Source organism: Helicoverpa zea, chromosome 23 (genome assembly GCF_022581195.2).
Source record: "Helicoverpa zea isolate HzStark_Cry1AcR chromosome 23, ilHelZeax1.1, whole genome shotgun sequence".
NCBI classification, from domain to species: Eukaryota; Metazoa; Arthropoda; class Insecta; order Lepidoptera; family Noctuidae; genus Helicoverpa; species Helicoverpa zea.
In genome coordinates this window covers 3,514,653-3,535,647 of record NC_061474.1, presented here as the reverse complement: position 1 = coordinate 3,535,647, position 20,995 = coordinate 3,514,653, and the positions used below count along the sequence as shown (strand labels likewise).

Here is a 20,995-nt window from a genome sequence, read left to right as displayed (position 1 = left end):
TGTATGTAGTTAAATAAGGTAGAGGCAAGGTTTTCATAAAAAGTATAAAGTAACAAATAATGTGGGTTTTTTGTGCGCATTTCTGATAAACGACATAATTTTTTTTATACAACGAGGACGCTTAACTGTAAACGGCCATGTAAGACTCAATGGTTATGTTAATAAGTGTATGGTTATGAAAGTAAAAAAAAATGTTTTCCAAACTTAGGTTCAACTTTCAAAAAAGCTGCCCTGACGCCTCTACTGCGTTTTTCAGTTGTTGAAATTGTGTAGAAGAGAAAAAAGTATTTGTAGATCACCCGTTCTTAATTGTTATTGTTCATAAATATATGACGTCTAAGATAGAATATGACGTTATTAGATATGAGATGGAAGATGGCAGGAAAGGAAATCTTGTGATAAATTCAGGTCTATGCAAAATCCTACTTTTAAAATTACAGATTAGAGGTACATAGTTATTTTTTGAAAATGGATTTAGCGATAGTGGAAGTATTACAAGTGCAATCTTATGGTGTAAAGTTAGTATAAATACCTAGATGAGTTATTTAGTTAGGTATCTGACAGAATGGGTACGAGAAAAAGCGCGTAAAAATTACTTGAAATCATGAGCACGGATTTCAATTAATTTTTCATCGCTTTTGAGACTAGAAGTAATATCTACTATAATATTCGGTTATATAGGTTTATTTAATATATTAGGTACCTATATGAAATATTTCTCTGGTATTTTTTCCTAACACTACATATATGGCAATTTTCATCCCCTTTATTGTCATCAGATTATATTTAAACTAGCAGTAATAACTTTGGCCTTCTAAATGGTATCTATTGGGTCAAGCCACATGACCATTCCTTATGAAATGGCACATTGCGCAGGAAGTTCCGTCCAAACTCAGACAGCCCAGACAGGGTATGCAACGTACAGCAGTATACTCCAGGGGTAGCCAACTTAATAAGAACCAAGTTCTACTGTTAACCATAGACATAATATTAGTAAACAGGACTGCGCATATAAACCCAAAAAACGAGCCGAGTGAAACAGTTAGTACGGAGGCTGTCTGTCCCTTTCTAATAGGGTGACTATGAGATTAAGCTATGTGAGACAAATCCGAATTTGCTAAGATTATTAAACACAGATTAGTATTGAAGTTTTAACTTACGCAGTTTGTGACCTTAAGATACTTATAAAGGCTTTTAATAATTTGCGGAAATTAGCAGTATAAAAGCAGGAAGATTCGAAGTGAAGACTGTTTTTTTTGTATTTCTACTTCATATATAGACTGCTGAGCCATTTATGTCGCCTTTCTTCATTTTTTGGGAAGCTATAACAATATTACAACAGTTTTAAAATCCATCACCCATATTTTGACTCGTTACAAGAATTCATGGGCACCCTAGTTGTTTGGTTTACGAAAATGTTATTATTAGCTAACCTGTGGAACGATATATTGCAACCACCATAGGATTCACTTTTGCAAGTAGAAACGCAACACTTTTTCACCATTTAATAGTTTAAATTGATTTAATACAAAAAAAATAAACAAAATTTTAAATGCTGATTACGCGCCAAGAATGTTCAGGGTTACCGCTAGAAAATAAAAAAAAGCAAAATAAATAAGTGATTCAATTGTTTTTGGGAAGACAAAAGTTTTGATCACAACATTTTTTTATGCTGGCAAGGTGTTAGAAAGAGACAAACAGCCTCCGTTCGAACTATCCCTCTCGGCTCGGATTTGCCTCTGTGTATTATGCAACCAATTTAGTAGGTACCTTATTGCGTTAGAATAGAGTTCATTTTCGTAAATATATATTTTGAGTGTGCGCAATCTTGTTTAGTAATATTATATCTATGCTGTTAACTGACCAAACCTTGTGCGACATGTACCAATCTGTCAAATTTCTTCAATAGATTTTCAACCTTATTGCAATAGTGGAAGGTTAGCGCTCGATTGTTAAAATTTGACAGATTTAGGTAGGTTGACCCGCTAGCCTCTGTACATACCTACGAATGACAACGTTATTACCATTAGCTTTTGTTAATCATACAAAGGTACTGATATAATGGACTTTCCATATGAACTATAGGTACAATTCCGTAAATCGTAAATAAATAATCCTGTTTTTGTAGGCAAATAATAATCTCCACTTAGTCTACGCGGTGTTTGAAACCAATGGAAGATGTATAAGGCACCAGGGTTATACAACACCAATATGAGTGCTACTTTTTTCTCAACTGTTTACCAAATATTGTAATAAAAAAAATTGTATACTGTATACTACTTTCGTAAATACCTCTTAAGACTTATTCTGAATATTCTACGGCTAGGGATGGGGTGAAAACAAAATAAAAAACAGAAAATGTAAAAAATAACATTTTACTTTCAAATAAATAGGACTAACAATGTTCATGCTAGGGATTGAAAACATAAAACCAGGTAGATATTGTTCTAAAATTTGGCATGAGCTGAACACAGAATGTAAAAAAATCGAGACTTAATTAAAACTAATTGTTACAGCTCTGTCATTTAAATGTATCGCGTAAAATATGGGCATGATTTTACGCAGTACAAATAACCATTTCACGTACCCCAAACTCACTTAGATTGTCAATTATTAATGAAATTATTTAAATAACGCATTATCATCTATCATCAGCAACATTGAAATTAAAATTGCCTATATATATTACTCAATGATTGTTAGTGTTTCAGTCTGTAAAACATACATAATTATAATGTTAGAATTTTACTACAATATTAAATGTGTCAATAACATTTTGCTGAATCAAGCTAAGGAACAAATAATTAATCTACTAGTTTAAATTATTAGTTTAAATTATATTTATTTATAATATTTGATCTTTAAACACACGTTAACACTCTTTGATTTAAAAAAAGTCATTCACAGATTCTTAAAAATTTTGTGCTAAGACAAAATCAATTTATGTCAGTATAAATTACTAATTATAAACACTTTGGATTAGTCATGTAAAAATGAACATAAGTTTCAATTAAATGAGACCACGGGTCTATAAAAGGTAAGTTTTCTTATAAATCTTGTCTATAGGAAGTGAGATAGACTGACGCCTGATTTTTTAATGAATTGAAAACGAAAATGTTGCATGTGTTTTTGATTATGCTAGAAAAGCTAAAGCATTGAGAAACATGATCATAGCATAGAGCCTTATAGATGAAGGTGGATCCAGGCTTTACAGAGGCATGCACCACGAACGGCGCACAAATGTCGAGCCTTCGTTCGCGGCGACGACTCGCAAAGTCTAGATATGGCTTAAAATAAAGCAATACCATAAAATCACCAATTTTATATCAGAAACTACATTATAAAGTCAAATCATAAAATATGAATATCAATGCCAAACAATACAATAACGCCATTCATCCTTTTTGTACTTACTATCTATTAAATATTTTTATGCTCTTAAAAACTTTAACTTTACATATATAAATTTTAATATCGACTTTTATCTATTTTATATACATACATATACAAGTAAGGAAGAAGAGAGAATATATTAGAGGGGTATTTTGTAGTCAATATTTTTACCTAATTTAGTCACGATCCATCATAATATTTTAATTTAATTGTATAGTATCTTCAATGTTACAATAAAAAGTTTCATGTAACTTCTGTAAAACTTTACATAATTCTGATTTTCAAGTATTCCAGTTCCCAAAGTAATTTTGCATTGGTTGTGAATTTCTAGGCAGCATATTCTAAGGCGGAGTACTTTGCATTGTAACAAGAATAGCCTCAAAGCAGAAGAGGTACCAATAGCTTACTTTATATTTATAAAGATTATATTATTATTTAATACCATATTAGCCCCTATACATTAACCTCTGGTTAGTTAGCTGTAATACTATAAAACCAAACAGTATTTTATTATACTTATCAAGCACCAAATGAACTTGCAATTCATAATTGTATGTATATATTTAAAAAAGTAAACTGAGTTAAGAAATTCAGGTCAGAGTAGTGAGACAAGTTAAATATTTGGTTTCAACTTATGTTTACTTATACTGATGGAATTACTAGTAAATGCATTATATCTTAATAACAACATACATTTAGCGTCATAGCAACCCCAAATAGTGGCAAGGTGTAGTAACAATCGTTGCTTTGGCTGCAAACAACTAAATAAAAGGCACAAACTGATGAACTGATATAAATATTAGTTTTTGGCAAACTGTATCTCATGTCTCCTTATTTACTCAATCAACAAACTACACAACATAAAAATGTTATAACTTGCATAAAATATATATATAGGTATCGAACACATTTTGTCAAATGTCACAATCTTTATATCACTGTTATCCCAGGCACCTTATTCATATAACTCGCACTGGACTTACTTTGTCACTCTCTTATATTCCTTGATATAATCTCCTGATAATCACTTGAAGGTGACACTTTCGCCAACACTAGTGAGCACATACTATACACAACACTGTCAGACAGACTACACTTTGTTCACTGAAGACTTCAGAATTGTCCCTGTCTGAACATCCATGGACATATTTTTCTAGCAGGGGTGTCACTTCTGAAGAATTCTTTGTCCCTGTCCTGACATCCTGTGACATATTTGTCTGGTTCAAGGATGTCTAGTGACGTACGTCGTCGCTCAGTGCCCGAGACGTGTTGTAAGCACGTCCCAGGCAGCGGCGAGGTGCTGCAGCGCTCGCTACAAGCTGCGCCAGATGTCTGCGGTGACGATGATGGGGCACAGCCTTGTGAATGTGATGCCGGTGATGATGCCGGTCACTAGCATCGCGCCGCCCATCATGCCAGCCGTGCCTTGTTGTTCAGGCGGCACCGTGCTGGAAATTGGAGTTTAAAATTACATAATATACTAATTTAATGTATGTGTAATGTAAGGTTTACCAACGGAATAAGAAAATATTGGCGGAGATGCCATAAGGCAGGTCTATCAGCTTATAGGTCAAGAAACCTACGGCACGCGTAGCCAATATGATCAGTTACTATGAAATTAACGAGACTTTCGGGTTCTTGGATTGGATGATTTGGTTAAAAAAAAATGGCAGACTGCCAAAGGCGTATACTAAGGGCGGTGCTAACAACGTCCCTCGTCCTCCGAACACCCTCATTTTAGCGCGCTACTTTCTCAAGAGAATTTACGTTATGACATCATCGCTGATCATTTTGTTCTTCATAGAGATATACTCACCCTCCAATATACATCATAGCTAAAGAGCTGCCATGTCCAGAAGTCCAGCCCATTAAAGCAGAAGCGATCCAGAACACATAGTCATTTGAGATGAGTATTGGCAACGTTCGGGTAGCACTCTTGTATTTGCACAGCAGGAAGAACGGGATGAATACCAGTCGGATTGTTGTGAATATCACCAGCCATTTGGGACCGGGCTGGAAATTAAATTAACATTTTTATAATTAATTTATTGGAACTTATACAAAAATATGGTTTGGTGTGAAAAAAGTATTTGCAATCAGTAATAGATACTTTTTACGACTAAAACGTCATGGTGCCAATGCAACTTATATCTTGGATACCAATAACTTATTAAAGGCGAAGGGAAACATCTAGAGGAAATCTGGACTCATCATCATCCTCCGAGCCTTTTTCCCGACTATGTTGGGGTCGGCTTCTAGTCTCAGCCCCGGATCTAGGGGAGGGCAAGCCGGGGCCCATGCCCCGGGCGGCAAATTCAGGGGGCGGCAAAATCAGGCGGCTGCCTGGTTTTAAATCCTACATCACAGATTACCATAATAGTTACCTACAGGGCCGTCTTAACCTATGGTGCAGGGTGTGCGAATAACCCGGGCGCCTCGGTCTCAGCGGGCGCCACGGGACGCCCCACCACCAGAAAATTTCGATGAAATTACACCCGTTTGATAAGGAAGTTCCATTGTATCATGATACTGACAAGCAAAGTTTCAAAAAAAGTCGCCTTCGCTATGTTTAATTGATCATTTTGATTATCTTTCATAACATCCTCCAAATAAGTGAAAAAATTCTCGCTCGCTACGCTCGCGATTAAATTACCTTTTCTGTACTGTTTTTCTGATGGTTTATTATTTTTACGCACCCAATCAACGTACACAAATAGCACTCGCTCTAATCACGGTTTTTTTATTATTTGTATTTTTTTTATTTGTACATGATTCCCAGTTTAATTTGTGAGTCTTCAAACAAATAACTTAAAAAAGTTCGCGCTCGCTGCGCTCGCGGCTACTTGTTGCTTGACAATGTAGGTACTTTTGTGTCGTAGACTCAAAAAATGTAGCGCTCGCGGCTACTTGTTGCTTGATAATGTAGGTACTTTTGTGTCGTAGACTCAAAAAATGTAGCGCTCGCGGCTACTTGTTGCTTGACAATGTAGGTACTTTTGTGTCGTAGACTAAAAAAATTTCGCGCTCGCTTCGCTCGCGCAATGTTACACAGGCATTGCCTTGTTGGCTTCATTAGTCTAATCCGCGCTATCTTACCTTTTATAAGTCAAATGTAGCAAAAAAATCTATTTATGGAGTCCTCAAAAACAAAAAAGTTTGCGCTTCCGACTGCTTGCTACTTTACAGCGCTTTTTACCTACTTATTAACTTTTTGTGTACATTAATCTGTCTCCAGTAGCGGCTTTAGGGTAGGGCGCGGTTGGGCGACGGCCCAGGGCGCCGGACATAAGGGGCGCCGCAGGCGCCCCCAACCTATCCTTGATCAGAATTTTACTCCTATTTTTGTTTTAAATTTCATCAAAGATCGCAGCTTACAAGAACTGTATCCAAATGTATGAATAGCATCAGGGCCGCCTTAACCTATGGTGCAGGGTGTTCGAATAACCCGGGCGCCGCGAGCTCAGGGGCGCCGCGGTACGCTCCTGGACCAAGAAATTTCAATTAAATTAATGTATTGCCATACAATGCCGCGCGCGTTAGATACACTACTTTTATGTCCCAAAACTCAAAAATTTTCGCGCTCGCTTCGCTCGCGGTTTCTTTACTTTACACTTACATTTTTTTTCACATATAGCTACTGTAACGTTGTACGTTATATTTTCTTGGCCTTACTACAAAAACTTTAAGCCCTGTTTTACACTTGTCTAATAAAATTTTGGCTGCAAAATGAACCGTATGTCAACGTCATAATTTGACATTTTTTTAGACAAGGCTTAAACTGACGTTTAAAAGTTTTTGTGGTAAGACGGTGAATATTTAAAAATACTAGACTTGCTATATCTCAGCCGCGCGCCGCGAGCCGTGCGCCGTTGACGGGTGACGGAAACCGGTTCGGCGAACTATCCCTCCTATGAGGCGACGCGAGCAGAGCCGGCGGTCAATCGCGAGACGGTCACTAGCACGACACCGCGAGCCGATACAGTACTGGTCTATGCTGGCTTTTAACTCGCGATCTTATTGCAAATAATTTAATCTTTAATTAACTATAGTGCTTTTAAAATTACTATTAGAATCAGTGTATGAGTGACGATTTGCGCCTCGGGCGGATTAGTTGTGTGCACGTCGAAACACTAATTACCGGTTCTGCGATAACAAATACTATTCCGAACGTTGCGTCCACCGGCCATCTGGCCTGGTTCTTTTAAAATGAGTGAATCACTCAACAGCGTGTCGAGAGAGGAATGTTGTGATACAGGAGAGGGCTTAGAAGATATAACACATTTGGATATAGAGGATCTTACACAGCAAGAGGAGGGCAGTTTAGATCGTGATGGTGACGGAAATGTTGGGAGAAAAAGGGATAGGGAGGATGACTCGTCGGGAAGTTGGACAACAGTTAATAAGCGAGGAAAGAAAGTTGCAAGAACACATACATCAACAGAAGAGATTACGTGCAGTAATGAAGAAAACAAAGTTGAAATATGCATATACAATAACGAGAAATTTCCGAAACAGTTCGCGTTAGCTAGACTATTTAAAACTAACGAAATTGTAGGTATATTACGCGTGAAATACATAAATCCATACAAATTAATGATCACGTTTGACAAAGAATCCAATGCTGAAAAAATTATGAACTGCAAGATATTTACCGATATGGGTTGGCGTTCACAAAAATCATGGGAGGTGGCGGTAACATATGGAATAATCAGAGACATAGAATTGGATTTATCAATTGAAGAATTTCTTAGTAATGTCTCTTGTGATGTTAAAATTTTGTCTGCTAGACGTCTCAATCGCAGGTGTAACGCTGGTGAGTCTGTTGATAAAGATAATAGTACTAATGGATGGACTGCAAGCGAATCATTGCGTATTTGTTTTCAAGGTGCACAGGTACCTACGCACGTTAAGATATTCGGAATGCGAGCCAAAGTCGAGAGATACACATTACCTGTAACCCAATGTTCTAAATGTTGGAGATACGGTCATATTGCAAAGATGTGTACGTCTACTCAAGTCGTTTGTCCTAAATGCGGCGGTAAACACGAAAACTGTGACATAAGCAGATTTGTTTGCATAAATTGTAAGGCTAATCATCTAGCCCTAGATAAGAAATGCCCAGTGTACCTTAAAGAAAAAAGACTGCGAGAGTTAATGAACGAATTTAACTGTACATACCGTAAAGCATTGTTGTTATATGTACCTCCATCTCCTACCTCCATGTCCCAAGTTAATAAAGTAGTATTACCAGAGAAAGATGATAACAACAATGCACGGGAAATCATTAACCCGGTACAGGAATATAATGACAATATAACATATGCGGACATAACAAAATCAACTGTCACTTTATCTCCACAAAAGCAGTCATCGACTTTGCGTTCTAATCCGGAACCAAAACAGAAGCTAACTCAACATAAAAAACATAGACAGGCGCGCCCGTCCGCTCCCGCGGTCGCTGGCGATATGGATTGCGATTCGGAAGTGTCATCTACGTCGTTCACGAGTGAAGAACATGAGTCACCGCAGCAACCTGACAAACCAAAGAAGTCCAGTATTCATCGTAGAAAGGCATCAAACGACCACGATACAACGGATACGACATTTAGTCAAATAATTAGTAGAATAGCAAAGGCATTGATAAATGAAGGTTCGCTCATAAATAAAGTAAACAATGTAGTTAAGATAATAGGAGAATGGTTAGTACAAATTATAGTTAAAAACCTGCCAGAAAACTCAATTATAAGTAAACTTATTAATGGATTGTCACAATAATTCCCTTCAATTTAACATTTTACAATGGAATGCACAAAGTTTAAGACCGAAATCTACATTATTCGAACAACTTTTATTTAAAGATAAGATTCATATTGCCGTTATCAGTGAAACGTGGCTTGAACCCGACAGTCCGTTTAATTTTAATGAATACAACATTTTTAGACTTGATCGAGACGATGGTTATGGCGGTGTAGCTTGTATTGTGCATAGATCAATTAACGCTCAATTATGTAAGTTAAATAACTTTAGTGCAGGTATTGAGCTTCTGTGCATTAAATTGTTGAATTGTCAGCATATTGAGAACATAATTGCTATTTATTGCCCTTCAACTGTTCGTACTTTACAAAGAGACTGGGATCATCTGTTCTCGATTGCAAATAAGAAAACTTTAATTTTAGGTGACTTTAATGGCCACCACTCCAACTGGTCATATAAAACTGATCAACGCGGATCTCAAATTTTTGACTCAATGATTGACCATAACTTTATTTCAGTTAATGATGGAAGTCCAACTCGTATGAGATTAGTTAATAACGTTTTGCAACAATCTTCCCCGGATATTTCTTTCATTTCTTCGGATTTGGCTTTAAATTTTATTTGGAAAGTTACAAATGAATCGTTAGGGAGTGATCACTTAATGATTAAATTGACCACCAATTTTAATGTAGATAAGCAAACTATTAGAAAAAGAAATTTTAAAAGATCTGATTGGAAAAAGTATTCTTCATTCGTAGAGAGCATTCTCCGTGAATCAGACATCCCTGCAGACCCACAGTTGTGTTATGACTTCTTTGAAAATACTTTACAGAAGGCAGCAGGTAAGTACATCCCTCAGATTATTATTCCTCAACATATCAGCTCTAAGTTTAAACCAAAACCATACTGGAGTCCAGATTTATCTCAGTCCGTGGCAGTACGACGGTTAGCCTTAGCGAACTTTAGACGCAACCCAACACCACAAAATTATACACTTCTGCAAGAAAAAATTCAGGAATCGCAAAAGTTGATACGTAAGGCAAGAGGTGCTTCCTTTAAAGGTTTTTGCTCAAGTATCGATTCTACAACCTCTGCTAGTGATATGTGGCGCAAAATGAGATGGGTAAAGGGCCGTAAATCCAAATTCCAAAACGTTGACCCAAGTTTAGCGGAAAAGCTCCTCGATGACCTAACGCCTGATTACGTTTCTTCCCCTGAACCCTGCTTTCAATCACATAACTATAAACTAGAAGCTTCAATTTCTATTCATGAACTGGAAAATTCTATAAAATCAAAAGACACGGCACCTGGCTGCGACGATATTTCATTTTCCATGATCAAGAATCTGCCAGACATTGCTAAATCATTGTTACTTTCTTTATATAACACATTTTTCGATTTTGGTTTTGTTCCTAAACAGTGGCGTAATATATTAATCATTCCTATTCCCAAGCCAGGACGAGACTCTGGACTATCATCTTCGTTGAGACCTATTTCGTTAATGTCTTGCCTTTGTAAAATCTTTCATACTATCTTGAACAAAAGATTAGAGTGGTTTCTAGAAAGCAAATGCATATTCTCGGATAACACTATAGGCTTTCGTAAATCTAAGTCATGTTTGGATAGTCTTAATATTTTGGCGACAAAGATTCAACTTGGTTTTGCTTCAAATCAAGCCACTGTTGGTTGTTTTATTGACATCAACAACGCTTACAATAATGTTGATACTGTTAGTTTGTTGAACATACTTGATAAACTTGAAGTGGGTCGCAAAATATGCTCATACTTGTGGAGATTCCTGACTGAAAGAATACTTAAAATTATAATTAATAACAAGGAATATTGCAGGTCTACAGGTCGGGGATTGGCTCAAGGGGACCCACTTTCCCCTTTATTGTTTAACATAGCAACTTATGAGGTCTGTAAAACTATAACGAATGTTGATATATCTCAATATGCTGACGATTTTGTTTTATTTAAATCTGGTTCCAACATCAATACAGTCATCTCGGAATTGCAGGTTGCTCTGAACGCTTTCAATGCCATAGTTTGTAATCTAGGTTTAGAAATATCTGCTACTAAAACTAAGGTCTGTATTTTTAAGAGAGGAATATGTAGGATACCTGTTAATCTAAAAGTAAATGGCAGTAACATTGATACAGTAAATAATGTTAAATACTTGGGCATGTGGTTGGATCAGTCGCTTAGGTGGGGGAAACACATTAATGAGTCAGTTCAAAAAGTCTTGAAATTTATAAATATTTTAAAAATCCTAGCGGGACCTGGTTGGGGTGTTCACCCTAAACATTTACGTAGGCTATATATCGCAATAATCCGTAGCAGATTAGACTATGGCAGTTTTCTATACGATTGTAGCTACCAATGTCATTTGTCTAAACTAAATAAAGTACAAAATAAAGCCCTTCGTGTCATTGGTGGCTTCATTAGAAGCACTCCGATTCACGTGATGGAGAGTGAATTGAGTTTACCACCATTACATGTTCGTAGAAAATTTCTAGGAGGCAAGTTCTGCTTGAAATCTATGTCTTTTCAGGGAAGCGCTGCAATTAGTTTGATCAAAATATTGACTTCGAGCATTCAGAATTCCCATTACTGGAGAGGTAGGAAGCAACCTTTATTGATCTCAATTTATGACGAGCTTAAAACTTCTACTTTACACTCCGTCAAATTGATCGAAATGTTTTCCCTTGAGACATGGGTCAGTAACATCAATGTTCTCAAAGCCATCAAACATACCATTCCAACTATAACTAAACCTAAACGGGATTATAATTGTAACCAGTTGAGACAAATTTGTACGGAATTTATAGAAGAAGAATACGCTGATTTTCATAAGGTTTACACAGACGGTTCTAAAACTGGGGCTGGTAGTGGGGCTGCTGTTTGGGACCCGCAATTGGGTGTGTCCAGCAAGCTTGCTATAGATTCTGATATCTCCATTATGCATACCGAGTTAATTGCAATAGCAGAGGCTCTTTCTTATTGTAACTCAATTACCCATGATAAGTTTGTCATCCTAACAGACTCAAAGAGCGCACTGCAACACTTGGCTCGCTGCACCTCGCCCGTGCGAGGAGTACCGATAGCCTACAAGATTTTGGAGTCTATATTCAGTTCTGGTCATAGCTCGGTTACAGTAGTCCTACAGTGGATCCCATCTCACGTCCAGATTGAAGATAACGAAAGAGCGGATCTACTTGCTAACCAGGCTGTTTCTGATGGAATACCCGTAAATATCTCTCCTATTTTTACTGATTACATCAAAATAATTAGACAGAAATGTGTAGACGTGTGGAGTGAATATTTTAATCGGCGATCAACAGAAAAGGGAATATGGTACAAGACCATCCAACCACAGCTCCCTCTGTATAATTGGATAGACCAAAATATGATTAGTCGAAGAGATTTAGTTATGGCGTTAAGACTTCGTGCCGGTCACATCCCATCAAAAAAGTTTAGTTTTCTGATGAAAAAGGTTACATCACCAAACTGTGACGAATGTGGAGTAGTCGAAGATGTTCAACATGTTTTGATGGAATGTGTCCGAAACGAAGCTTTAAGATTTAACCTGTTCGGATCAACATATAATTTCGACGTTGGAGAGTGTAATGCCATTCTGGCTACTCCTTTATCGTTAGAGGCCAGAAAGCTGTATAAACTTGCTTTTTTTGTTTTAAATAGTTAATTTATAAGTAGGTAACTACTTTGTGATTGTAGTTAGTAAGTGATTTGTGATTGTAGTTGATTAAGTTGATGTTACAGGGCGACGTTATCGCTTAGTGATAAAGCCCTTAAAATAAAGGAAAAAAAAAAAAAAAAAAAAAAAAAGAATCAGTGTATACCCCAGATCGGGTGAGTGTTGCAAAATATTGCTTATTATGTGCATTTAGAAGCAGTTATACGTGACGTGTCGTAGGATGACTTGCTGATTTCATTGTGCGCTCATTCTTTTATTTCATGCTACGATCACGCCTTTGTTGCTGTTATTGTGGAATATTATAGACTATGTATTGCCATAACGCTTTTAAAAATATCAGGTGGTATTTGACCTTACATGACCGGTGCACTTAGATCGTGTCATGAGGGCCACGCCCTACAATTATTTTTCCATATCTTCCTTTTAAATAATTTCTTATAGTGTCTACCTATTTATTAATTTCATTAACTTCATTTAAACTAGTGCTTTGCTTTGTAAATCATGCAAATACTTCCATCCTCATCACTTGCATTTAGATTACATTTTGTTAGCTGTAATTATGATTTGTCACGCTGCCTAGGCTGCCTCATCTCGATGCTATCTAGTGCTTGATCACTGCTTTCCATTTAGTTAGGTAGTGAGTAAGTGGACATCGGGATGTTGCAGTCGTGGCTGGAATATAACCGGACCGTAACTAAGACGGAACATAACGGACATTCCAGGGTTCAAGTACCAGACTACCTCCAGTGCACCTACCGTAGTGCACCTACCTAAAGTGCGCCTATCTACGTGCTGTGTCTACCTACGTGCCTGTGCCTACCTACGTGCCTGTGCCTACCTGCGTGCCGCGCCTATCCACGTGTCCTGCATCTACCTACGCGTCCGGCATCTACTAGCGCGCTGCACACCTACCCCGCCTGACCGCTGCCGAGCTGCCTGACTATACAGGATAGTGGTGTTTCTATAGCGGGCCAGAACTTAACGCGTGCTCGATATTTCTAAACTCACTCCCGGCTCTGCCGATATCTTTTTATAGAATATAGATGTATACTATTTACTAAATTTCTTCTTTTATTTCACCTACTATACTACCTACCACTAATCCAAACGTCACACTACTTTTTAATTTAATGTCCCAATACTCAAAAAAATTCGCGCTCCCTTCGCTCGCGGCTTCTTCACTTCACAGTCGCCTTTTATTATATATGTTAAGGACTTTTAGTGATCCAAATCTCAAAAAAGCTTTTTCGGGCTTGCTTCACTTTATAGTTGTTTTTATTTTTGAAATTTTTTTTGTCTACCCTAGCAAAAAGGTAGCGTCGTTTTTAAGTCCTTTTATTAATAAGAAAGTAACTTTTAGTTTATATTTATGGTACTACTTTAAGTCCCAAAATTTTAATTCATAGGCGCCAACACCAACAAAGAGTTATCTACGTTTGGGCTACATTTTAAGTCATTTTTGTTTTGAGTTCTAAAATATAACAAAAAATTTCACAACCTGTGTTCCCGTGTTTTTGCATTCACCAACCAGCAATAACTTATGTACGATTGGGCTACATTTTAGGTAATTTTTGCTTTGACTTGTTAACTATAAAAAAAAAATTCGCGCTCGCTTCGCTCGCGCAATCGGTAACTACATATGTCTCTGTTTTTCATATGGGTTTGAATTGCAGTTGGGGGCGCCGTAGAAATCTCGCCCAGGGCGCTAGTAGAGTTAAAGCCGGCACTGTCTGTCTCGACTTCATAACTTAAACCTGGCGAACAGTTTGAGCCTACAATGATTTGGACACATTTTTTTTAAGTCCTTTACCTACCAAAAAAGTGACTTTCGTTGGTGAAAATAAACATAAGTACGTAGGTAGGCGGGGCGGCATTTTTCAAATTTTGCCCCGCCTAAAAAAAATTGAAGATCCGGGGCTGTCTAGTCTAACCGGATTCAGCTGAGTACCAGTGCTTTACGACTGCCTATCTGACCTCCTCAACCTGAGACTGGTGTCAGACTTACTCGTATCTGACTACCCAAAACGACTGCCAAGGATGTTCAATGACAGCCGGGACCTACAGTTTAACGTGCCATCCGAAACACAGTCATTGGTGTCTAAGATATACTTAGAAAGTACATACAAACTTAGAAAAGTTGCATTGGCAAAGAGGTAATCTGGACTATAATGTCTGAAATCACCAACCCACATCTCGCACACGTATTGATTAACGCGAGGCCGCAGTAGTAGGCCGCTGTAGAGGGACTTAAAAAAAAAGCTTGATGATGATGGAATACGAAATACTTACAATTTGCTTAAGACTAGCAGTGACATTGCCCAACAGGGCTGTAACGTTGAAAGTCAGGAAACATGTGATACGGACGAAATTCTCGCCCAAGAAGCCTTCCGTGTTCGGCTCAATATCTGCAAATAAAACATAGTTGTGTTAAATTAATAGGTCAGTTGGAATAATAAAACTTAAATTATAAATTCATACTTTGACTTGAAATAAAAACCTTAGAAAAATGGCTGACTGGCTCAAATACACGTGGTCAAGGGAAATAAGTAAGCTATCGATATTTTTGTTCCTATAACTATCTATCTATCTAAATTAATAAGGAGGAAACATTTTTTTTTACACCCTAAAGTCTCCGAAACTATTGAACTTGAAATATTCTTTCACTGTTGGGAATCTACATTATTCCCGAGCAACATAGGTATAACCGCTTGGAAAAACTAGTTATGATAAATAATAACCGTATTTTTTATAGAGGCTTACCTGAAATTACAGAAGGGAACACGGCTAAAGTGACGACGAAAGTGATGAAAACATTATACAGCTGCAAGGACGCTTGTGCAAATATTTTGGCGCGGGAAACCCTCAGGCCGTGGGGTTTATCGGCCTCAGCATTTTTGTGTTGCTCTTGTAACGTCTCGTGGTATCGGTAGAATTTCTGCAAAGAGGATTTATTTATTAGGTTCACCCACGCTATATAAACACATGATTTATCTCCCGAGCCTTTTCCCAACCATATTGGGCTTCCAGTCTAAGCCGATGAAGCTGAGGATCGGTGCTTGCCGCCCATTGGTCGGCAATTTGAGTTATCGTTATATTGAAACAATCAATTCAGATTTAAACGTTTATCATATATATTTGTAGCTGTACACTTTACACGCAAATTCACTTAAAATCTGCATGCCTATTAATGTAAAGCGTTGCTGTATCCACTTAAAAAAGTAAGAAACATAAAATTCATGCTTCCTCTGTTGCGTAGTGGGAATAGACGATTACAGGTTCGTAGGCGCTTAACTAAAGGTAAACATTCTTGATAACTGTTAAACAGTATACTACTACATAAAATCATGTTTCAATTGATTAAGTAATTGTACATATTGTACACATTTACATATTGATTTTTATTTTTTAAACTGCGTTCTTCAGGTAAGTGCCTACTCATTTGGGGTATAGATAAGCATAAAAATTGACATAAACGATGTTGTAAGCGGATCTAAGGGAGTCAAATGGTCACTCACATTTAACGGCAGCGCGAAGTACGAGTCGATACATATGAGCATGACAAACATGCCGCCGATGAAGTAGTAAATAGCTGCGGTGCGAGGGTTGTCGAACATGACGGAACACCAGTTCAGGAACACGATGAGGAGACCACACAAGTTGGTCGATCTATGGAAGTAGGCAAGAAGACCACATCCAAAGACCGACCTGGGTTGAGTCATCAGGTTTCCCTTTGATAGGCTCAACCAATGACCGAGCAAAGCAACTTAGTAACTATAGGAAGGAATTAAGCCCAAGTTCGCCAACAACATAAATATTATTAGAGTAAATTGTCGTTTTGGGCCGTTTATGTTGTGGGTGAAAATGGTCCTAAAGGGAATCAAATAGACACTCACATTTAACGGCAACGCGAAGTACGAGTCGATGCATATAAGCATGACAAACATGCCGCCGATGAAGTAGTAAATAGCTGCGGTGCGAGGGTTGTCGAACATGACGGAACACCAGTTTAGGAACACGATGAGGAGACCACACAAGTTGGTCGATCTATGGAAGTGTTCAAGAAGACCACATGCACAGACCGACCGTGCTCTAGTCATCAGGTTTACCTTTGATAGGCTCATCCGAAGAACGAGCAAAGCAACTTAGTAACTATAGAAGTGAATTAAGCCCAAGCCCGCCAACAACATAAACGATTTCAAAGTAAATAGTTGGACGTTTATGTTGTGGGTGAAAATGGACTTTATGGGAGTCAAAAAGACACTCACGTTTAACGGCAGCGCGAAGTACGAGTCGATGCAAATAAGCATGACAAACATGCCGCCGATGAAGTAGTAAATAGCTGCGGTGCGAGGGTTGTCGAACATGACGGAACACCAGTTCAGGAACACGATGAGGAGACCACACAAGTTGCTGCCCATTACTACTGCGCCTGTGTACTTCGCAGGAAGGCGGGCGGCCACGCCGTATACTGAGTTTTGGAAGATTGCGTTGAAACCTGAAAAAATAAATAGGTATGTATTTAATTGAGTAAAAGACATGTATAAGGAGTACTTAATCAATGCATGTATTTTATAATTAGGAAAAAATATTGTTTGTTTGTACCTAAAAAGCACCGATACTATTCTTTTTAACACGCTTATATTAGCTTCGCTTGTAACTATGTAAAATTAGAATCTTAATTTGAACCACTTCCGGATCTTCGATTAGGCTGAAATTTTGCACACGCTCACGCTGACATCACATGACTAGCGAGTTTTTTTTTTTACTTTTTTAAACTTTTAATTTTTATGTTGGAAAGCCTACCCGAGTACTGAGACTGAGAGACTGACCGAGTGACATAGACTATATTTTGTCCAGCGGGCCTAGCATGGCGATTCTATCTCTATTCTACCAAGAAACGACAAAGCTCTTTCTTTCCCACTCGACATGTCTTCTACCCGAGCATGGCGCGAGCTGTAGACTCGCGTTTCTATCAAGAGAAAGACTTTCCATAGCAACGGATAAGTAGCTAGTGATGGGTCGTTCTGCGATGAATTTACGTTTAGTTAGCCAAAAAAATGTGTCAATGCACTATTTTTCACGCATGAACCTATACATAAACTCACGTAACTCAAAGCAACAACAAAACGTATTCATCGAACTTATTTCTTATCTGTGGAACTAAAATGGTTGATGTTTGTTTGTTAATTTGTTTACAAAAAACGATTCTTGTTGTTGATTTTACATATTAATTTAAGTTGTTGATTTTTAATATTGGTGACTACTGCGGCAAGGAAAAAGTAAGTAGATTTTGTGATTAAATAAATAAAGTACTGATTATTCCAATAGTTGTGTGTAATTAATCTAAACGAACAATAATTAATTATCCATACATACGATGAAAAGAACAAAGGAAAATAACATAATAATCTCAATAAATGGTGATCGGTGGCATTGTCTGATGAACACTTTGCCATGCACAGTTCAATGTGTTCCTCACTGTTATCTTGCTTCCCTATATTATTGCCCGAAGTGTTTTTACTTTCGCCGTTACAAAAACTGTTTATTTACAGCGTACGAAGTCCCATCCAATAAACAGAGAAGATAATATCGCGATCCATTGAGAAAAGAAGGCCACGATAAAGAAGAATGGGTCAGTATTCAAAAGCTGCTGAAAAAATATGGAAAAAGAACGAGTTCTTGGCATACAATGCTGACACGAGAAATATTCTATTAGTAAGTGTCTTGAAATAATATTCATTTACTAGTAATAGTTCCCCAGACTTGTTGGCTTCATTCTAGCAAAACTCTCATGCTTTGTTTTCAAAATATAATTATGGCAATAATAATTATAGTACCTATTTGTTGCTTGTGTGATATAATATAAGCAACAACTCTTAAGATAAAAAATAAAATGAGACAATCATTTACACAGAGGTAAAGGTTTATTTACATAAAATTAAGGCTACAGATAAAGTCATTTATTCAAAATAGGCTGAAAATCAGCAGCAGAAGCGGTGGAACAAACTCCCCAGCAACTCAATTCTGTCTGTATGGTTTGAAGAACTGTTGATATACAAAGATATTCATAATAGTTGCTCTTCTGTGAGTTGCAGCTTGTAGTAAGCTACCACTAAGGTCATTAGTGTGTCTCTCTCTCTCTGCCTTTCCTCGGGAAGAGTTGTAGCTTGTAGCATAGGCACCCTGCAAAAAGAAATAACTGTGTTTGGTAAAGAGTTTTTACAGTATTATAAAAGAATAACATACTGATACTGATACATTATCAGCATTATTATTGGTGTCATGAGCCAAGACCCTAATGCATAACTAGAATCCCCTGAAAATGAATGATAATTTAATTTTGTGTTCTTGTTTCAGATTACAAAAAAAGGATGCTAAATGACAGCTGGACCTTCAGTTTACAAATTATAAATTATTGAAATTATATTATTTAATAAAGAATGTGAATATTAAAATCATAATGGTTGTTTATTTAAAATGTAATTTTTTTCTTAGCAGATAAAACTGTCCAATTCTAGAGTCATATAGCCTGCGCAGTTCGTTCTTAATGAGAGAACTATTGAAAATTGATTGTTTATGAACTCTGTCACGATAATTGGCATTTATGTTCAGTATTTTGCACTCAGTATCTACAATCTGAAATAGAGGTCATATCTAATATTAGGTATACTAACCTTGTATTCACTGCAAAAACAAATTGTTTAAAAAATTTGCTAACAGTGGTTAGTAATGTTGTTAATGACCTAAGCAGGACCCGAGCAAAGAACCTGCAACAATTAGACTTTGTTAAATATTTTTCTTCTGTTTAATCATTTTCTTGCAATGAAGGGCAATACCTACATAATAGACAAAATAATCTTAGAAACAATAATAAATGAAGTGAATAGATTTTTCTATATTTAAACCTTATCTATAAGGACGAAAACTTTGTCATATTTTTGGTTGATAACAATTGGAAAGCACAACAAAATAAAATAGACTGTAGGTACTTACATTGACAAGAACAGGCAGACCCTGAGATATAGGAGACAGATTCCTGGCACAAATACTGCACCATCTCTGCACATTTACGTTTTCGATGTCGAGAGGCTTAACACTCGTATAGCTCGTTCTTTGAGCTTTACACTGATTCTTCTCAGCATAAATACTGACCACATGACGACGGTAGGACCCCGAAATACTTTGTAAATGCTATTTGAGAACTTAAAATTATAATAATATTCTTGTCTACTCTTGTCTAGGTCCGATGAGATGTAGAGTATTTGACATTTCATATAGAAAGTTATATCTACTCCCAAATGTCAAAAGTAGATAAAATATAGTCGTCATGCTCGACGCGATAGACACATGTCGATGAAGAAAAGAAACATTTCTCTTCTCGATGTCAAACATCGCCATGCTCGGATCGATAGAAATCTTTCTTCAATCTGTCATTTTGTCGATTCTCCGGTAGACAAAAGCTGTTTCTATGGCGGTCATGCTAGGCCCGCAGGTACGGAAAGTTTCCACAGGACGCTTGAGAAACCACGGGAAACAAATTGTATGTAGAATTGCTAATTAAATTCTACATTCTAAGAATACATTAATAATCTACTTCGAACAATAAAGCTTTTATGACCACACATGAATAAATAGTAGGAGATAACAGTTATTGGAATCGGAAGAAAGGGATAAGTAGTTCCACAAATATACATATAAACAAAATGTGAATTATGTACTGCTGATAAAACAAATGTGTGGCCTTAACCTTTCACTGATATAATACTGATAGTAAAATAAGCACGACGATTTTATAATTTAATTACTTGAATTTAAACTGTTTACTTAATATATTTAATTTGATATAGCTTGATAGCTTGGATATCAAATTTTTTTTTTCCACCAGCGGTTTCGACGACCCGTGGTAACTACTTCGCGCATCAGGATAAAAGTAGCCTTCCTCGATAAATGGGCTATCTAGCAGTAAAAGTTTTTTTTTATTTTTATATCAAACCAGTAGTTAATGAAGTTAGCGAGTTCAAAATACTGAATGGTAAATATCTGAAAACTCTGCTAATGAGATCTCTTGAATTAATATAAACAGATTTCTAAAACTGAAATAGCTCTACAAAATTGTTTTGACCCGAACTG

The 20,995-nt window shown here is 37.0% G+C and overlaps 1 protein-coding gene and 2 long non-coding RNA genes across 4 annotated transcripts in view; 1 reads left to right on the top strand and 2 right to left on the bottom strand.

Moving 5' to 3' along the window:
• Positions 1-2,359: 2,359 nt before the first annotated feature.
• LOC124642097 (equilibrative nucleoside transporter 1) overlaps positions 2,360-20,995 on the bottom strand; it is a 51,439-nt gene continuing 32,803 nt past the window's right edge. The window contains exons 6-11 of one of the 2 annotated variants that reach the window (XM_047180403.1): positions 17,240-17,360; positions 16,759-16,867; positions 15,626-15,800; positions 15,155-15,270; positions 5,210-5,406; positions 2,360-4,841 (exon numbers count right to left, since the gene is read on the bottom strand). In XM_047180403.1, the coding sequence (XP_047036359.1) occupies positions 4,706-4,841; positions 5,210-5,406; positions 15,155-15,270; positions 15,626-15,800; positions 16,759-16,867; positions 17,240-17,360 (854 nt within the window). In that variant the 3' untranslated portion in view covers positions 2,360-4,705. Of the gene's footprint in view, positions 4,842-5,209; positions 5,407-15,154; positions 15,271-15,625; positions 15,801-16,758; positions 16,868-17,130; positions 17,361-20,995 lie in introns of both variants that reach the window. The other variant, XM_047180402.1, reaches the window with a different exon arrangement.
• On the top strand, positions 18,085-18,584 carry LOC124642100. The gene is made up of 2 exons (XR_006985736.1): positions 18,085-18,144; positions 18,418-18,584. It is a non-coding gene; the product is annotated as an uncharacterized LOC124642100 (long non-coding RNA).
• On the bottom strand, positions 18,989-20,167 carry LOC124642101. The gene is made up of 3 exons (XR_006985737.1): positions 19,859-20,167; positions 19,540-19,632; positions 18,989-19,048 (listed from the first exon to the last, which is right to left on the bottom strand). It is a non-coding gene; the product is annotated as an uncharacterized LOC124642101 (long non-coding RNA).